This window comes from Syngnathus leptorhynchus, chromosome 2, assembly GCF_054491065.1.
Source record: "Syngnathus leptorhynchus isolate UIUO chromosome 2, UIUO_Slep, whole genome shotgun sequence".
NCBI classification, from domain to species: Eukaryota; Metazoa; Chordata; class Actinopteri; order Syngnathiformes; family Syngnathidae; genus Syngnathus; species Syngnathus leptorhynchus.
Genome location: NC_141196.1, coordinates 2,500,157 through 2,520,979, shown reverse-complemented (window position 1 = coordinate 2,520,979; position 20,823 = coordinate 2,500,157). Strand labels below are relative to the sequence as shown.

The following is a 20,823-nucleotide window of genomic DNA, read 5'->3' as shown; positions in this document are numbered from 1 at the left end:
GTGAGAGAGAACACAGAACAGACTGATGCTGAAGGATAAAGATGTGCAGCTGAGATCTATCAGCTGCGAGGCTGCTGAGGGTTGTGTGTGCTCAGACTGACACACACACACACACACATGCACGTATGTAGCAATCTCAATGTGTTTTTCATTCCCATCAAGGTGTGTGTGTTTTGCTGCTGGAGCTCCTTGTGCTGCTGCACTCATCTTGCTGTGGATGAAAGTCAGCAGGAGACATTTCTGATTTTGTGTGTGTGTGTGTGTGTGTGTGTGTGTGTGTGTGTGTGTGTGTGTGTGTGTGTGTGTGTGTTTGTGTACAAGACACAAGCTCCTGCAGTCACCAGGGAGGCGATGAAGTCATGGAGGAGAGTTGAAGGTCGGCCCACTAAAGGAGGCCAAATGCGGAAAACCGTCATGTTGTGTTTGGAAAAAGAAAGAAAAAACTGTGGATTGAATTCTACTTACCCGTTTTAATTGAAATGTGTGACACCAAAGTTGAATTAAAAATGTAGCTATAAAACTTGCTTCCTGACCTACCCCACCTGTCTGTGGCCTCAAATGGCGGCAGTATTCAGTTTGTCCACATGATGGCAGTAGCATCCCTAATTTGAAAATATTTTCAAATTGAACCCGGTGTGGGTTCATTTTGGGACTTGCGGGCCCCCCAAAATCAATTAGCATGTTTTGTTTTGTGCGTGTGTTACTTAAGATTGAGCATCAACTTTCTCTTCCTCCTTTTAAACTTTGAATATGTTTTCAACAGCACGCACGATGAGTGAATCTCGCGTTTTTTTTAATCCACTTTTCGAAAGCGAGCTAAAAAGCGTTGGCGTGTCTTTTTGGGATGTGTGGCAGAGGGGCGCTCTTGCTCTTCCAATGAGGAGCAATTGGTGTTTTCCCCTTTTTTAGTCAAATAAAACCCACCCGGGCTCAAAGGTCCGAATCAAGGAGTGTGTGTAAAACACGTACTTTATGACTCGTGCCCTTTTTTTTCTTTTCTTTTCTTTATTATTTATTTCTTGTTTTACGTCTGGCTGCATTGTGCTGTGTCGGTGCGTAATGCCTACCAGTCTTCGACCGGGGATTTTGCTCCCATGTGCCACGTGAGTTTTCACTCCCCCCCTCCCCTCCCTTCTCGGTTCCAGTGTTCCGGCCCTGGTCCTGGCGGTTCTGCCAGTACGCGGCGAGCCTCCGTGCAGGTCGGACCAATGTCGCGATTGTGACGTCCTCGTGTTATTGTGCCAGCCAGTCGTTTCTACATTTCTTGGACCCAGGCTCGCTTTGTAATCCTTTTTTTCTCTCTCTTCTTCTTCTAATTAAACTACCCAGCAAGTTTTTATCCCCCCAAAGCAAAGTGAGGATGCTTTTTTTTTTTTTTTTTTTTTTTAAACTCTTGAAATAGACGCTTCTATTTGACCACATTTGGATTGTTTTCCTATTTTGTTGAATTCTCAAATTGAGCATTCGTGGATGTACAAGCTGTCTGGAAGAATTGTGTTGTGCACCGACTGGACTTGATGAGCGTGGAGATGTGGAGCCCGGTGGCACATTTTTAGCCTTTAAAAGCGGCTTGCATTTTTCTTTTTTTTTGGGGGGGGGGAGAAAAAAACCCAAAAACAAAATTGTATGCGTATTTTGGCTGTTGTGTGTTGCATGAGGCGTCGGGGCAAGGTAATGGGAGAGGGTGCACACATAACAAGGGAGCGTTGTTCGAAACTGAGACAATTGAGGCATAAGAAGACAAACGCTGCTGGCTTGTGATTCATTTGACAACATTGGATTCGCTGGAGTTCTATTTGCGTCCTGGACCGAAGCCATTCGTGTGTGTGCGCGCAAGGAGCACTAATGGCACATTAAAAGTCACGGGAATGCTGCTGAAATAGACCACAAAGGTTTTATTTTTTTTTATTTTTCAATTTTCATTTTCATTCATCTCAATGCATCCCGGGTCCACGAGGTTGTGACTCCCCTCCACTTTTTTTTGGAAGTCTTCTTTTTCATTTGATTTTTTTTTTTTGGTTTGGTTTTTGGCAGCACCACTTGTGGACCAAATTTTGGAGATGGCGCGTCCATGGAGTGTGAATGGATTGTGGGTCTTGCTGGCGTTTGTACTGGATTTACTGGGAACCACCGCCAGCAACATGGAGCCCATCTACTGGAATTCTCTTAACGAGAGGTAAGGATGCGAATTTTGGCTCCAACGTGGTTGAAATTCCTTTTGCGTAGGGTCGAGTTTGCCACCCGTGGTGACAAAAGTGGAATCAAAAGTCCTTTTCTGTCGTGCCAGTGAGTCCAAATGTCATGTTTATCGACTGACGGAAGCTTTGAGGGTCAAAAATAGACCGCCGTGGTATTTCCAAGAGGTGTTTGGCTGCTTTTAGAGAGATGAAAAAAAGTCTCCCCTCCGGCAGGTGAAATTCTTTTTGAATGCAACAAGTAAGCAGCGGAATATTAAAAATAAAAAAAAAGTTCTACAAACATTCTTGTTTGGAGACATCTGTAAAGTCTGATGACATCCAGTCCAATATCTTTTATCGGTGTCTCTAATCATTTGACCCTCGTATCAGCTCTATCGTAGCCGCAGTTTAGCAATCTTTAAACAAAACCAATATTAGTGCCGTACTGATAAGCTACGAGAAGTTCCAAGAACAATATATCCATCTTTTTGTCTGTTATGTCTCTGACTCAGAATGGCATTATCATTCATTCAAATGGAAAAAAAAAAGATGATTTGAGATATCGATTCAGCTCAAGGCAACCAGTGAACTTCTAAAAAGCCAGCGAGATGTGGGAATTTGTATTTCTTCTAGAACCATGAGCAAATCCTTGAATTCATCTTTGAAAATTGCTGCCGGTGCCTTCAGACCGTATCATAAATTTGCACTCGGGCACTGGCTGTCTTTTTTTTTTTTTTTTGGTGGAACTGTGGGCTGGAGGCTACGTCCAGTCTGGCTTCTCCTCTCGCCGTGCAGGGATGCAACAGTGTACGAGAGCGCCCCCCCTCCCATTTTCTACTGTGGAGCCAGGCGTGAAGCCTCTAATGAGGGTTTTTGTTGTCTGCAGTGGGTGGATTCAGCCCATAGGGTTGGATGGGAAGCCAAGTTTGCTAGGCCATTGGGGGGTGGGGAAGGGGATTTTTTTTTTTTTTGCATTTCTGGCAAAGCTAACCGCTAGCAGGCTTTTCTGGCCTTTACAGGTGTCTCTGTGTTATTGTTCTCCAATGGAGTTTAGTGTAAGGTGGCCCGGATAGCAATTAGCGGCGGTACGGAGCTTTGACAGCGAACTCTGAGTCATCTCGCAAAGGTTTTTTTTTTTGCTCATATATGCAAAGTACAAAGCCTGTTGTACGCCATTGTGTGCCTTCACAAAGCTTAGCATTCATACTTAATCAGCTTAGTCTGTCCTTCACTTTATTTCTTTTTGACACACATCCATGCACTTTCTGCCTTTTCCCTTTCCGTGCTGTCATGTTTTTCGAGTTGTGGTGTTGAAGGAAAATGTGCTTTTACAGCCACTTGTGGGAAGTACAAAGATTTCTTGATTCATCTGAAATGAATTTTCAAGTATTCAGAGTGTTGGTTTTTGGATGACATTACTTTTACTTGGTTGATTATTTTTTTGACGTTGTGAAAATACTTTTTTAAGATCCGCCGCTAATGGCACAATAGAGGAAAGATGGGTTGTCTGTTTTCTGTTTGTAGTGTTAGCAAAGCGGTTTTTAGCCAGAGATGGGAAAGAAATTGCCACAGTTTGGCTTTAGCCACAGTTGGTGCTTGAGCTCATTCGACAAGTAAACACGTTTGTTTACCTGCCGGCCAGTAGACGCACCCGTGGCTAAAGCCTGACTCTGCGTTTAGCTAACTTAGCCGCCGTGTTATCACATTAATGTTGAACCGAAGCTCCCCAGTCAAAAAAATTCACCATTTTCCGACATTCATCTGAAAAATCACTTACAAATCAGGGGATTTTTAATTTGATTAACATTAATTGAGCTTATCTTTTAGTTTACGTTAGCAAAGCTGCCATTTACTTACAGATTTACTTATACCGAAGGAAAACATATATAGTGTTAGTCTGGCACGTAATCGGGAATGATGTGATCATACCGGACAACCTTTAATGACTCACTTAGACGAATTCCCAGAATGTGCTGAAATAGATTGTTGAGATGATCTAATGGAGCTTCTCGTTGCCCCCCTGACTCGATATGACGTGCATTGAAGATCTTAACAGAGAAAGGTCGATTACTTTCTTAAATGGATGCAAAGGGAGGCCATTTTTTTTTTCTTTTGGTCAAGTCGGTGGTCTCCTCAAGCATGTTGTAATACATGTTGTTTCGTTTCGTTTAATCCCCCTCCCTCCTGCTTCCAGTTCCTCAATAATTCATTAATCGCCTGCTAATTGGCACCAGATAAAAGACAAGCTAACTAGGCTAAGTGTTCCTACCGTAAACAACGACGGCAGAAAAATCAGAGTGAGGAGATTTGACGAGAAATCTTTTTGCCTGAGTGGAAAAAGTGTCATAAAAGGTCGCACAAAAAAATCTAACTGTAAATAAACAGGGAAGAAGGTGTTCCGTAGAATAAAACAGTTTTATAAGGTTAGGGATATTCATAACAATTTATTTACAGTCTGTTTGTGGTTTCATCAGTGCATCATATGTAGAGGTGTTCCTAATAATTTGACCGGTCTGTCCTCAAACCAAACGGAGCGTTTTGTCTGTCTCAGTTTTTTTTGTATTGCTTCCAAACGGATAGGTGTCCCTAATGAAGTGGTCAGTCTGTGCGCAAGTGGTAGTTGAAGCACTTTACAGCTTTACTGCCTCGTAGTGTGAAAGAGTGTCACTGTGTCACGCAAACACACACACACACACACACACACACACACACACACACACACACACACACACACACACACACACACACACATCCTAAGAAGGATCATCCAATCGTCCTCGAAGCTTTTTTTTTTTTTGTGAATGTGATTTTTAGCAAAGAAAAATAACTCTTTGTAATAATGTACTTTATAAAAACATCGACTCATTCAATCAAATGTAAAGAATGAAACCATTTTTGCATTTTGAATTAATGCTGCAATCAAATTGATTGCATCGGAATTGACCACCGGAAGGCAGTATAAGACACAAACTGAGAAAAATAGAACTTTTTCTATTTTTATCTCGGTAAGATGCTGTGACATGAAGTTATGGGTGGGACTGAGTTTAAATCAAGTTGCATTTTAAAAAGTGCTGTATGAAAAAAAAAAAGTTTGAGTGAAGACAAGTCATTTTTCATAGAAATATGTTTCAGCCTGTGGGTGTTATCTGTCTATGTGTGTTGCACCACCGTTTGTGTTCAGATCTATGCATTGCTTCTGAAACGGCAATGATCAATGCTAACCATTAGCATGTAAGTGGCGTTTTACATGGCTTGATAGCGTTAAGCTAAGCAGACTAAGGCAAAGCGCTCATGGTTATTTGAAACGCACAGTAAACCTTTACTAGGAGTGGAAATAAACAGTTTGAAGCCACTTTTCTGCGGGGGGGGGGGGGGGGGGGGTGATTGTGTCCCTCTTCAACCGCAACCCTCAGCGCTTCTGCAATATTTAAAAGATGATAGAGCGAAGATAGCTCGGAGAGGAAATGCGGTCGGGTAATTCTGCTCGGTTCAGATGGAGTAGACGGACAGAGTGAGTGATTGTCTTCGGGTCAGAACCGCAGCGAGCCGCTTCCTGGCCACATGCGAGCGGGTAAAACCTCCCATTCCTCACGGGTGACACCTCTCGCCACGTGCAGCCGCAGGAGGTTCGACCCGGTGAAATCCCGTAAGCTTTTAAAGGAACTTTTTGGGCCGAATCAGCACTTTGATCAGCTCGGCGCGAAGCCCTCGGCCAACTGGCAGCTCTGGAGTTTCTATAATAAGTTGAGGGGAAGAAAGTTTAAAAGCTTTAACCTATGTTTGTGTCACGGGGAGGAAAAGATGTTGCCATGGTGACCCATCATTTATGATAGCGCTCTCGAATGGACCTTCGTCAAACGTACATGGACTCGGATGCTTTCTGCTCGACCAAGCTCGAGAAACGGAGAAAGCAAAAGTTGTCAAATATTATTGCGCAATCCTGATTTTTTCCAAGTGTTTTAATTTATTGCAAAACAAAAATCACCTGTTGCGGAACCTAACTCTCGATTTATAAATATCTCCAAATATTTCATATCTTTGTGATTAGCAAACATCTCCACGGCAACGCGTCGATGAGCCCGTTTACCTCTCAGCCCTTTTCATCCTTCAGGAGTTCGGCATGCTTTCTCAAAAGCTTGCCCGTTTGTGTGTGTGTGCGCGCGCACAGTTGTAATTAGCGCTTAAAAGAACACGGCCCATCTGGCTTTGGCGTTAGCCCGCCGTTGTTACGCCGCGACCTCGGAAAGCTCACGCTCCATTTCCTGGACTAAATATAACCTGAATGAGACCGGTGTCATAAATACGATATTACATTTGGGAGGTTTGCTGGGAAAAGCAAAATCACATGATGGTTACAGGCAATTATGTTGTTGTGAAACTCTTCACGGCCTCACGATAGCTTCCTCTGTTTGGAGTGTCTGAGCAAAGATGTTCACGCATTTCTTCTTCTGCGATGACTTCAACTGCTTTATAATTAGCTTGGAAAAAGTCACCAAGTTACTTTACAGATGACTTGCTTTTAAATGTAACTTAGTTGACTCATTGACTGCCATTGACGAGTCAAAAATACGATATTATTTTACATTTTTATTGACAGTGAATGAGTTAAGTGATGACTTGATTTACAGACTAACGATACCTCTCGAACATTTGATTTATTACATTTTATTGAAGTTTGTGACCCAAAAAAATGATTCCTGAAGTCTTGATGATGATTCGTCATGAGCGCTAACTTCAGCTAAGAAAAACTTTGCTAGCCTGAAGCATCATGGGCTGGTATCGGCCGCCTCCACGAGTGCCGATACTTTCAAAATCATAATAAATCATAAATGGATGCAATTGAAATTGAAGTCATTATTTAGTGTGTTCCTAAAGTCATCACTGGCTTGGCTCACCACAGTTTTGTTTTTCTTTTCGTCCCGCCTCCTTTTATCCCAACCTAAAAGAATGCTGTTACAAAGGGTCAAAGTGGGCGGAGTTATCAGAGGTCTCCTTCTTTCACTTCTTCCACAGCAAATCTTTGGCTAATTTGTGTGAACTATCATCAGAAAAGAAACTTTCATGAACTTCTCTTCCAACGCCATGACGAAAATGCGGCTTGCGAATCGAACTTCGGAGCACGGGTTTGAGTACTTGTCTAGCGTGGGTGTGAGGACTTGTATACGAGCCGGCGTGGGCTGTTTGTGTACACAGGGTTCCCCCCCCCCCCCCCCCCCCCCACTCTCCCCCGCCCCCGCCACTGTCATTACTGCTGCTGTTATTTGCAAAACAAGGCAGACAAAGGCAGTTTTGGGCGTGAAAACCACAGAAAGCAGCCAGCACCACTTGACCCTATCAACCAGTGATGAGGTGAGGTGGAGTGGGTGGTGGGGGGCTTGGAAAGCCAGGGGAGAGATAATCCCTCTAGTAATGCCCCCCCCCCCTTCGCCATGTTCTGTGGTCTCTAACGTGGCGTGCTTGGCTGTCAATCACTCAACAAAGCTGTCTGTAAAGGGATTAAGACTCATTGGACTGTCCCTACAACACCAGCCCCTCCCCCATTGCTTTTTCACCCCTTCATTTTACTTCTGCTGATATTTTGGTTGCCATGGGAACAAAATCACTTGCCTCAATTTTGCTGTCAGAAGTTTGTTGCTCCTTTCACTGTCTATCCCCCGCCATCTTGGATGTTTTTCGTGCTTGTTTAATCTGAACCGGTTGGCCCGCCTGCATGCCGATTGTTTATTTTTGGGGCTTTTTTTTTTTTTTTGCATCTCATTTGCCTCAATCTGACCAGTTTGACCGGTCGTCGTACAGCGACGGGTTAATCTGTTACAATCTCGCGCATAATCTTGTCGTTTAAATACCGGTTGAGGTTTGACTGTCTGTCAAATTTTGAAGTGAAAGCAGATCAAAACAGGTTTTCCCCAACCTCTATTGAGCTAATCCACGTCCCTCGATTTCCGAGTGACCCGATTTACGAGATTTTCAAGACGCTAAATGTTGTCGGGAAACTTCTCAACAAGCAGCTTGACGCTTCGAGTTCCCATTCGCATTTACTATTTGATCCACTTGTAAGAGCTCCTAGCTTAATGCTAACACAAAATGCAAAACGCTATAGACTGGCTAAGGAAATTAGCATTGATGTCACGGAAGGTCTAACTTTTTAAACAATGGATATTTGATCAGACACGTTTCAGCAACACATGGAGAGACAATACGACAATACGCAGAGGCATATATTTTTTATCCTCTACGTATAAAACGACTAACATATTAATGACTGATGTCATCTTCAATGAGTTCAACGGGGCAAAAAAAATGAAATCTCGACGGTTGAGAATACTCTGTAACATGGAAACATAATGCAAGTAATGTTTCAGTCTGAATGCAAGCCAAGGCCGCTGGGAACGGGTTCTGGCTTTGAAAGAGTCCAAAAGATGCACCCACGGGGGCTCCTGTGACGCCCCCCCCCATCCTTCTCAACTCTATCCTTATCACCGGTTTCTTTGTCACACTTGTGTCCATCTCTTATCTGGCCTTCCTCCTCCTCCTCCTCCTCCCTTTTCAAAGCCTGTCGTGCTTTCTTTGAATGCACACACGCAGGCAGGCAGGCATCCACTCCTGAAACGCCGGCCGGCATATAGTCGAAGGAATAATAGAATACTGAAATAAAGCGTCAAAGTGGGGAATAAAAGGATAAGGCAAGCTGAGAGGGATCCAGAAGCTTCATTTTATTAATCTACTTGGAGAAAGAAGGGGGGGAAATTTCTCTCAACCCTCCTTCTTCACTTCCATAGTGGCACACAATGGAGTGATTGGTGAAGGGGAGGTAGATAATCCATCCCGTGCTTCAAACTGCCAAATTAACCCTTTGGTAGCCGTCTTTGCGAGTTACGTCCGCACTTTGTCTTTCTTTCCTGAATCTTTGTCCATCGCCTGCTTTCCCAGATTATAATGGTATATTATTCGATATAAGATTTTAATATATTTGAAGATTTAATTGATAGATTATGTTTATATAATGTTCAGATTTTTCTTTGAAGATTATGACATAGTTTGTTAATACTTTTAAATACTATGATATATTTTACAATACTCTTTAAAATGTTTTGGAAGAAGTAGAGTCATCAATTGGTCACCATGATTTATCTCAGTTGGATGGGGTACAAGAACATTCCATTTGTTGTGAAAAGTGAGGTCTAGTTAAGGGGCAATAAGTGTTGTGAAATATTGGCTGAATTGGGGAATTAGCCATAACAATATTGATATCTGTATTCAAATTGTTAAAAAAATGACTAGGAAGAAGTTCCACATTAAATTCATAATCGACATGATAAAAAAGAAAATCTCTTTTTTTTTTTTCATTTTTGTAACAAAAGTAGGAATGATATTTAATATATTTCCAGCTAGTGGGTCAGATTCTTGTGGTATCATATCCGTGAACCAAAATATTGGCAATAGTCCTCTGAACATGCATAGTAGACCTATTTTCGTAAACCTTAAAAAGAAAACATTCAATTTTGTCCATATTAAATCAAAATAGTCAGAGTAAACATATTCTGAACTTTTTCGGTGCTCATCACCCTCGTAAAGTAACATCAGAATGAAAACAAACCGTTAGCCATGCTAGCTAGTGAGTCTCTCATTTATTGAACCATAAACATTCAATTTTGTCTATATTAAATCAAAATAGTCAAACAGTAAACGTATTTCTGCATGTTTATTGTGCTCATCACCCTCGTAAAGTAACATCAGAATGAAAACAAACTGTTAGCCATGCTAGCTAGCTTGTTAGCATCCTCAGTAGTGAGTCTCATTTATTGAACCATAAACATTCAATTTTGTCGATATTAAATCAAAATAGTCAAACAGTAAACGTGTTTCTGCACTTTTCTTGGTGCTCATCACCCTCGTAAAGTAACATCAGAATGAAAACAAACCGTTAGGCATGCTAGCTAGCTTGTTAGCATCCTCAGTAGTGAGTCTCTCATTTATTGAACCATAAACATTCAATTTTGTCCATATTAAATCAAAATAGTCAAACAGTAAACGTATTTCTGCACTTTTTTTGGTGCTCATCACCTTCGTAAAGTAACATCAGAATGAAAACAAACCATTCTAGCTAGCTTGTTAGCTTTCTCAGTCGTGAGTCTCTCATTTATTGAACCATTTGTGGGCACGCTAATTCTCATAACTCATGTCAAGACATGGTCATAGTCACATAGACGTTATTTTAGTATCCCACAGGCGTGACATCACATGGCAGCCCATGACGCGGCGTTTGCGCTTGGCAGCTAGCTCCCCTGTTGAAATTGGCCGCGTATCCCTCCCTCATCTGGCACGGGAAGAAAGGGAGGGCGTCCCGCGGTGAGGGATTAACGCTGATTTACACCGGCATGCACACACACAAACATAAATATACACACAGACGCACGCGCCGGTCTTGTTGGCGCATCTTGAAGAAATGCAAAGCGCTTTTTTGCTGGCAGTGCATTGGGGGAGATCCTATGACTTGGTGTGTGCGTGCGTTTAGAAGCTTCAGGGGTCTCAATTTTGGGGGGTCCAGGGATCCGTAGAACTCATTCACTGCCACGGTTGTTGTTTTTCCTCAACTCGAATCCAACAGTTTACTGCAGTTATTCGTTTTATGGTGTGTCATTTACATATGTTTTGAATTATTGATTGTGAATTATTTTACAAACACCCGAGCTGGACCTCCAAGGGAGCCCAGATTGAGAAGTACTAGTGGAAAGTGAGGTCGTGTGTGTGTTTGTGTGTGTGTGTGAGGTAGTCGTGTGAAATGTGGTTTGTGTCGCGGCCCTTGTTGACACCGCAGCAGCTCCTGCGTCTCCGCAGATGTGCATTGCACACTGTGTCTTTGTCCTGGAAGGTGGAGGGCGAGGAGAGAGAAGAAGAAGATGGGGGAAGGGTTGGCCTGGCTCGGCTCGGCCCGTAACCTGATTGAAAGGTGTGTCTGGCCTTTAGCCCCTCATCTGGTCGCTTCGCACACAGTTTCACACGCCGGGTGGGCCTGGAAACCCAATTCTGTCTTTTCTTTCTCGCCTTTTCAAAAAAAAAAACCCCTCCAGCCAATTACGGCCCCCGCCATTCTCCCCTTACTCTCCCACCTTCCTTAACAAGCAATCTTGTTAATGTCACTGTGCCTATTTCTCCTCCCATCTTCTCCTCTGCCTCCGGTTCTCTTACTTTCAGGAGAATAGGAACACATGTTGAGATGCACAGAAAAGCCCCGACGTCCATCTCAAAAATCCACAATCCGCATATGCCCTAATTGAAGGCCATTATAAAAGCACTGTGGGGGGAAAGATCCTTTATATTTCTATATATTTCAAACATAGCGTATATTTTGGATGACTGGCATTCCACTTCATTCCAGTGGCTAAAACAAATTGAGTTACCACAGCGCTGACCCCGGTTGTTTGTTTAGCGACGCACCGCTGAGGGGCTGGCGAAGCCTCGACCGAATCCGCACCGCTTCCCGTCAACCGTATGCGCCGAATAAATCATGTCCAGCCGTCGAGCGCCGTAAATTATTCAAAGGCTTCATGCGTGGAAACAGTGTAATTCCACGTTGAGTGTGAATTAGCCTCCGTTTTGCCCTCAGGCGCATTTCTCACTCAACCTCAAGGCCTCACGGGAGATTAAAATGCCAAATGCCATCCAAGATGGACCGAGCCATGTTGAGTGGCCAGCAGTACCCGAACCGTGTTTGTCCCGATCATTACGAACTTTGACCTTTGCTTGAAATACGAACGTCCACATTACGACGCATAAAGGTACCGATTGAATGATAGACGCACCCATTAGCCTATTTATATTAGCCGTTAGCCTGTTTACATTAGCCGTTAGCCTATTTACATTAGCCGTTAGCCATTTACATTAGCCATTAGCCTATATACATTAGCCGTTGGCCTAGTTACGTACATTCTATTTCTCGTATGTACGGTGAAGTTCCAGTAAAGTATATGTAAAATTAAACGAAATTAGACACGCCGTAGTGTTTTTAACAACCTTGCCAAAGGTAAATGATTCAAGTACAAAAAAAAATGAGGCTTCAAAATGGCAAAAAAAACAAATCCTTGTCTTCGCTCTCAAACAATGTGATAATGTGTGAAGCCCCGCCCCATTTTGCTTCGCATCTTGCTTATACCTTCCCATGACCACTGTGAAAATGTATCCGTCTAAAACCTCCGCTGGCTTTTCAACGAGGCGCTCTAAATGCTCCTCGGCTTCCTATGGTCTTCAATTGAGTGGGCAAATTCATAAAGGGATGCGTCACGTCGCAGGAAACTTTGAACTCGGTGATAAGAGTACACCGGGAGGACAGACGCACCGACAAAAAAAAACAAATCCGAAGTTGAAGGAATGCGCCCCAGGCTTAACCTGCAATTAGCAAGCTATGAATACTAAGTCGGCCGCGACGTCGCAGACTGCCGCTCGATGCCGTTTGACCGCCGACCGCACGCACGGTCGGGGGCTCCGCCTCTCATCGGCGCCGTGAGCAACAGATGAGGCCGGCTCAGCCAATCGGGCGGCGGATGAGGGTTGCGGGGTGACAAAGCGCTGGCCCGGGCCCCCCCTCCCGTTTTTTTTTGTGAGCGTTAATCTGCTTTGTGTGCTTGCATGCAGCATCAGCGCTCAAGCGAAGGCCGTGACCTCTCACACCCAGCGGTGGGGATGGGCTGCGGGGGGGGGAGCCAACCCGGGTTCAAGCTTTCGTACTCTGTCGGGTCGTCGCCATAGCAATATTAGCGCTTTGATACCTTTGTTGCCGATATTGATGACACGGCAAAAGTGAAAGTGTCGGAAAAGTCGAATTGAGATTTGACATCAAGGCAAAATGATGGATGGATGGATGGATGGATGGATGGATGGATGGATGGATGGATGGAAGTAGTTTTCCTGCAACCCGTTGGCCATCCTCCTTTTTGCCCCCTCCGCAAAATCGCATCGATGGCACTCGTCTCTGTCGGCCGTCAATCACCAATTTCAAAACGGCTCGGCTCTTTCCCCTGTCACACCACAAAGAAAACGAAAAAAAAAAACTGCGGCGACGTTAGCGGGACAGCTACACGACGTCCTGGGAGATCCCGTCGAACGAAAGGAGCACTAAAAAGTGTATTTCAACAACCCTTTCTAGATTTGGTCTTCTCCAACTTGTCATGTATATTTGAGTGTGTTTGCGTGCGAGCCCAACGGAGACTTCCTTTTCCGCAACACTTTCCGCTCGGGAGCGCCGGAGCTTGAGAATGAACACGCACCCATCTGCGCAGACCTCCCCAACCGAGCCGCCTGTCTATTTATTCCTCGATTCATCCGATTCTTTATTTATTTTACACGGCCCTTCCGAATGCAAATAGGGTTTGTATACTCCCCGCCGAACTGGGGCGCAGCACGGGACCCGCGGTGTGTGCGCGCTGGTGTGTGTGTGGGAACCAGTGAGCAATAGAGCCAAAGTCCTTATCTGTCACCAGAGAGCTGCCTGGCTCTCTCTCAGCTGTCAATCATCCAACCCTGGAGACAAACAGTCAGCTTCAAACAGAGGCAGAGAGGTTTTGCGGGGGAGGCAGTGAGGATGAAGGGATGAAGGCCTATCGGAGGGGAGGTGTGTGGGGGGGGCAGGTGTGTGTTAGAGGGTGAGGGGAACTATAGGAATCACCAAAAGGTACCTTCCTGGAAGCAATACACCTGTGAAACACTCCAGGAATTAGACAGCCCCCCCCCCCTTTCCCTATTACTCTCAAGCACGGGTGACTTTTTCACACCGCTTTTAAGAGCTAAAGTGGGTGAGAAGTGGTTGAAGTACACTCCCACGCTTTGCCCGACACACACACACACACACACACACACACACACACACACACACACACACACGGAAGCACGTGCGCACATTCCAACACCGATAGCACTCGGCAATATCTTGACAGGAGTGGATGGTATTTTTTCATGACTTGAGGCCGCTCACTTTTGAATTTTTCTCTCTGGCGATTGCACGCCGGTTAAATGGCACACGCTCGTAACAAAATGGAATCGTCCATTGAGTGAGAAGAAAACGGCGATAACTCGGTCAAAAATGCTTCTCAACTGCGAGCATCCTAAGCGCTTAAAACTTCCGTCAAATCAGAGCAAGAGGAGGCAGTTAAGGGTTGGGGGAGGGAGGGAAGTGGGGGGAGTGGGGGGGAGGCAATTGAGACTTTGAGGCCCAAAATGGCTTCAAGATGCTGACGTCTGACTAGCATGACAAACTGGAAGGGCGCCGTGCCCGTGCTAGCATCCGCAATCAGCTGGTTTGGTGTACCTAATGAAGTGACCTTGAGTGTAGTGCCGTAAAGTTTGCGAGAATGCAATATGTGTGAATAATATTGCGTTCAATTGATAAAACTTGTAACTGGAGCTATCAACTTCCTATATCACAGACTTTGGCTCCGCCCCTTTCAAGGCTTTCAAGTGCAAAGTGCTCTTTTGCGAGTTTACATCCCACAAGTCTCCTGGCGCATATTTGACCGTCTCGTGGGACCTCCGATGGATTACGCCGCTCCCTTGACACTTTGGCCCCGACTGAGCCCGACCCGAGCTGAGGCCTTCTTAGCTAAAGTTTCAAACTCTTTAGACCCTGTGGCCTCTGAGGGGCACACAAACACACACACACACTGGCAGGATCAACGTCCCACCTCACAGGCTATTGGACAATTCCTGTGTGTGTCTGTCCATGTGTCCACATATGCGTGTGACACTGTCGAGCACAGGGTGACCTAATTAAATTAGCGGGGTGGTCGGCCTGAACGAGCTGAAGCTCAAAGAGTCTTCACACGCCAGCTGCCGCCATCCATTTAAGTGTGTGTGTGTGTGTGTGTGTGTGTGTGTGTGTGTGTGTGTGTTGACCCCAGCTACACACTTCAACTGGGAAACCCTCAGTGGGGCTTTTAAGTATGCACACACACACACACACACACACGGACCCGCATGTCAGGACCCGCAGTGCTCCATCAACACACACCTCCACTAGAGCACCTTAATGGGACCAATCCAGACTTGTATAAATCATCCACAGGAAGAAAAGAAAAAACAAAACGGCAATCGCCACAATAAAAAAAAAAAAGGAGATGTGGGCAAAGCAGTTTGTGTGAACACCAAGCAGACGCGCTTGAGGCTTCACTTCCAGGTGAGACAATTTATGCCGTCTAGGAGATCGCTGAGGAAACGTTATTTGTTCTTTCCATTTGAAGAAAAACATGAAATGACTTAAATACAACTTGGGCCAGAGTCAAAATTTCAAACTTCAGAACCAATACTTTGCTTTATGACACAAACTGGCTGACTTTTTTTTTTTTTTTTTTTTAATCCAGTACTTGACAAATACTCCAAATATGACCAGAAAACTAAAGTCAAATAAAACTGAGCTTTTTCAAAGAAATACAAACTAATGGAAACTGACAGCCCCTCTAAAACGAATTAAAACTAAATACAACTAAAAAAGAAACCAAATATAACTATAATGCAAAACTGTTATCAACATCTTTACACTTTTTTTTCCCCACCAGTTTTCACCGCTCTTTCCTTTTTTCCCAAGCTTCAATTCAAGCCATGACGTCAGGTGTCGGGTGTTGATGAGATGCCGAGCACGGAGCGTCTGCGACGCCGAGAGTGCCAAAGAAGCTGTGAACAAAAGTTCCGAGCTGCGGATGCGGCGGCGGGAACATGAAAAAAAAAAAAAAAAAGCGCAAAAATTAAATCAGCAAGGGGAAGAATGCAAATGAGGATGATGATGGAAATGACAAAAAAAAGTTTCTCCTGACCTGAATATGACTGCCCCCCCCTTAAAAAAAAAAAAAAAAAGAATCAGACATGCTCCTCCGTACTTTGCTTAGTTAGCTTGACTCAAAGAAAACGTTAGCTTGACGTGGCTTCACCTTAATGCGACGCGCTCATCTGCCGCATTGTGGTGCCCCCCTCAGCGGAAAACCGCGACATGGGAGCTGAAGGGCGGGCGTGTGTGCGTGTGTGTGTGCGTGTGTGTGTGTGTGTGTGCATGCTCTTTGCAAATGCCAAAGCATCCAGCAAGGCTCCGACCTGCAAATGTGCTGTGATTTTGACTGGATTTGACACAGACGCTGCAGCGCTCCCCAACCGCCTCCAGTCAGGAAAAAAAAAAAAAAAATGTGTGTGTGATGACAAGGGCACATTTACCTTCAAAGTCCCTTGGCGCCATCTCACTAGTTTGTTTTTTTTTTTTAAACTGTCCTTCCTGAGCAGCTTGCTCGAAGAGAGTAAGGGCTGAACAATTAATCAAATGTGGAAGATATGTATTTTAGTGCAAAACATCAAGAAACCATTTCAATATGTTTGGCACTTTAAATTTGATTTTGTGGGGGTTGTTTTCAAATCAGAAAACAAAACCGACCAAAAGAAAGACTCAATTATTGTCTTTCACCTGAAGTTCTTTTGATCTTTTCCTGTTCGGCTGTAGAACCCAAGTCGGCTTCACCAAAAACTCGGGTTTCTGAGCAAACACTTCTTTTCTGAAAAACTTGAGCGATTGAATACAATCTGCCTTTTTTTTTTGTGACACCTCAAACTATAAACCAAGAAAAACAGGAAAGTGAAAAGGATTCTGAAGACAAATTAGTAATTTCTTGACAGATATTTAACTAAAAACATGCATGCCTTGGATTTAACCACTGACTTTTTTTTTTTTGTACTTGACGTCATCTTTTCTCTATGGCGACCTCCCACACATTAAAATCCTTTTCTGATTCCCGCCACCTCCCGTTTGTGCTCCCTTTCTCGCTGGGTCGCCTGCCCGCCCGCCACATGGAAGCTGTTAACGGCGCTGTCGTCGCTCGCACTCACCACTAACATTCCTGTGGGCTTCGCGGCGCTGGCTGACTTTACGTCAACCTCTGGCGCCTCTCCGCTAGTCCGCGCCGCTAGGCTGGCCTCGCTCGCTGACCCTCTTTCGCACTTGATGCTGTGTAGAGGATCTTTTGGCAAGTGCTTTTTGTTCGGCGCAAAGCAAAAAGTGCTCCACACAAAATAACATAGCAACCGACTTCTGAGCTGTCATTCGCCGACACCCACGTCACTCACCGGGCAGTGTCGTGATTATAAAACACTACATACACACCAAATTATTATTATTTTTTTTGGTGTGCAGCCGCTGATGAATGTAAGATTGTTCATCCTACAATAGAAACATTCTGAGGGATCTGGGCCAAGCCTTGCCCTCGACTCTCATCAATTTCCATGACTGCTGCTTCAAATGTTGGTCCATCACACTCAAAGAGCACTTGTGCTCTTCTTCTCCAGGGTATATGCTTCTTTAATGAAGACACTAATAACCATTATGGATATTTCAAGCCGCCTGTCCGGCGCGCCCGCTAATGGACAGCCGGGCTTGTCCATTCGGAATAAAAAGACATTATTGTCATGGATTATTCAAACGAAAAGAAAAGTTTTACTTGTACTAAGTGTTCATTCGTAAAAAAAAAATTATATATATATATATATATATATATATATATATATATATATATATATATATATATATATATATATATTTTTTTTAATAATAAACATAACCTTGTCCAAGTTCCTGTAATAAAATACTACTTGCTTGAAATCTTGCAGTCAGGTAAAGACCACATTTGCGGAGGAATAACGAGTGTTGTGTCAAAGAGGAAGGAATTGAATGTGTGTTGTTGGTATGTATTACATATTCCTTCGCATCTGTTCCCCATTACACTTGTGTGATTGCTGCAGCAAAACATTGGAAAATGCTAGCAGCTGCTTCTTGCTTGGTGTCCTTTCTCCACTTCAGCCAGTGATCCGAGCCAGCGCTCGGGCCTGGAATAATATTTCTCCTCAAAGTGGTCGTTTTTTTTCATTTGCCCCTTTTCATCCTTAAGGCGGACATTTTATTGTTATTATTATTATTCCAGGAGATGGAGAATCATGTCAGAAAGTTAATTTAAGGATGTTTGCTTGTGTCAGTGTTTAAAAATGACGTTTGAGCTGGCTTCCCCGCAAATGAGTGTTCCAGTCAATGACTATTTTGTTTATTGTTTTGCAATAAAATGGAGAAAATGTCAGATTTTCCATAATGTGTCTCATTCAATGAAGTTCAAATTGATGAAAAGACTTGTTATACATTATTACTCATTTCTCCTTTAGCAGATCGCTCTCCTACCCAACTCGTCGCTCCCCTGCTGTGCATTTGACACTGTGTGTACATTGAACGTGTGTGTGTGTCTGTGTGTGTGTGAGTCTGAAATTACACCATGAGATTAGAGTGGACAGCTTTATGTGGTCGGGACGCTTTAAATCAAACCCGCCATAAGAAAAGATCATTTATCGTTCCGAATAGAATCTTACTTTGTTGACTCCGCCTCCCGCCAAGCTGTGATGCCTTCAAGGATGAGGAAGCTTGACGTGGCCTTTGAGGTCACGGGATGGTTCCTATCTAAGTGTGAAAAGAATGGAATTTGATTTTACCCACCTTGAGTCTTCTGTCTTGGAAAGTCTGGTAATTAGGATCGGGGAAAAAGGGTGGAATTTTCAAATGTTTAGGGGCCCCGTCATTGTGCCTTGTGGAGTCTCTTTTTTTTAGTGACACACATAAATTCTGCTAATATGGAAAAACACACACACGGCTGATGGGCACCTGTGTGCCCGGCTCGAACTCCACAATGGTCTCGGATTGCCTTTGTGGAATTTTGGAAATGTTCAAGCTGTCCGTCACGATGATATGCAGAGAAGAAGACACACGAGCGCACCTTGCTTTTCTAATGTGTCAAGTAGACGGGGAGGGGCAGCTGCAAAAGCAGGAGGCATCGAGGCGGGGGCGGGCGGGTGGGCGAGTAGACACTCATGAAGTCGGGGTCTTGGAGGTCAATGCTTGGGTGAAAAAATGATGTTTCTGTCCAAAGAAGAAAAGCAAGCCCCTCCTCTTTTCTAACCCCCACCACCTCCCCAAAACTCCATCAGTGTCACCTCTGCCCCCCTCCTCAACCCTTCCCACACCACATCGCGTTTCAAAGTGTGGCCACATGAATGGCTCCATTGTTGACGACTGAGGGTAAAAAAAAAAAGAAAAAGGCGAAATAGAGAGTGAAAGGAAGCCCAAACGTTGCTCAAGATTCTGCTCAGACTCGGGAAAGTTGATCTTGGAATTGAAAACAGAAAAATCGGTCTTTACACTGGATATGAAAATCGATGTAAACACATCGATGGAAAGATATCATAGATATATAGCGATACATCTTTTGATAAGGAAATGAAACCACTTCTGTTTTTAAGAGACAAGTTTGAGATGCCAGGGAATGAATCGACAGTACTTCCCGTCTTACTATGGACCGCTTCCAAATTGTGTTTTGTCCACGGCGGCCCAAAAGATGGCCGCCGTCGTTGCCGGGAAGATGGTGTAATAGTGTCCGCATTGTTCCTCCTTGGCTTTCATTCCGAGATTGTTCAACTTTTAATTTTTCCCTGAAAAGCTCCAATTGTCAGACCTCCCGCGGCTCCGTCGTGTTGTCATTCAAATCTTTTGTGACACTCGCGGTGCTTTGTGACGGTTTATATGTAAGACACGAGGCCCCGAGATAGAAGGAACGGCGGAACCGGTTGGGGTCCCTACGGATTTCCCGTCACGCAGTCTGTCGAAACCTTTTGACGTTTTCATTCCATCTGCCTCCATCGAGTCACTTCATTAGGAACCTCTCCACGTGTTTTTCTTTCCGGGTCCAGAAATCTAACTTGACTTCCTTCCCGTCCCCGACAGGTTCCGAGACGATAAGGGCTACGTGCTCTACCCTCAGATCGGGGACCGGCTGGACCTGATCTGCCCGCCGCTGGACACGGCTCGCTCCACGCCCGAGTACGAGTTCTACAAGCTGTACCTGGTGTCGTCGCGGGACCAGGCGGATCGCTGCGAGGTGGCGGGCACGCCCAACATCGTGCTGACGTGCGACGAACCTACGCGGGAACGCCGCTTCACCATCAAGTTCCAGGAGTTCTCGCCCAACCTGTGGGGCCACGAGTTCAAAAGCATGCAGGACTACTACATCATCGGTAAGCGTGTGCGCGTCGGGTCATTGTTTTGCTGTCGCGCTTGAGTTCCGATCCAACCCGACCGTGTTTGTTTATCGTACTGATGGTCGTCGAGATTGTCGGAGTTCGTTTGCCCGAGGTGGGAACTCAGTCAGTTCCTCAAAAGTGGCGACACGTGAGTGACTCATGTCAAGTCAGTCGGCGTCGGTCGCGTCGGCGCCGTTTATTGTTATCGTCTGACTCGGCAGTCACCGCAAAGGATGAAAACACGCTTTGCTTTTGTCGATTCGGAGCAGATTGTTTGCGCCCCTCGGGGGACCCGACGGTGAGGTCATCGAGGCAAGTCGGGCCCCGTGCGGTCATATGGGACGGAACATTCCGGAAGCCGGAGGGGCGCTTTGTTTTACTCTTTCGTTTTCACACAGGATGCAACAAAGAGTTCGGGAGTGAGACTTGTTTGGTTGTCGCCTCCTACGCAGCTCGCAAGCGGGCGGGCGGGCGGTTAGGATGCGCTCAGGTGCACGCACGCTATGTGTTTTGGCTTCCTCTCATCTGTGCTAAGCAGGAAAGAAAAAGTGGAACAAAAGGAATTTGACTT

General features: G+C 44.8%; 1 protein-coding gene across 3 annotated transcripts in view; it reads left to right on the top strand.

The window, feature by feature from the left end:
- The first annotated feature begins 1,166 nt into the window (after positions 1-1,166).
- The window catches only part of efnb3b (ephrin-B3b), a 44,979-nt gene continuing 25,322 nt past the window's right edge, over positions 1,167-20,823 (top strand). For 2 of the 3 annotated variants that reach the window (XM_085904628.1, XM_085904612.1), the window contains exons 1-2: positions 1,167-2,176; positions 19,957-20,246. In XM_085904628.1, coding sequence (XP_085760754.1) covers positions 2,061-2,176; positions 19,957-20,246 — 406 coding nt within the window. In that variant the 5' untranslated portion in view covers positions 1,167-2,060. The remainder of the gene's footprint in view (positions 2,177-19,956; positions 20,247-20,823) is intronic. The other variant, XM_085904620.1, reaches the window with a different exon arrangement.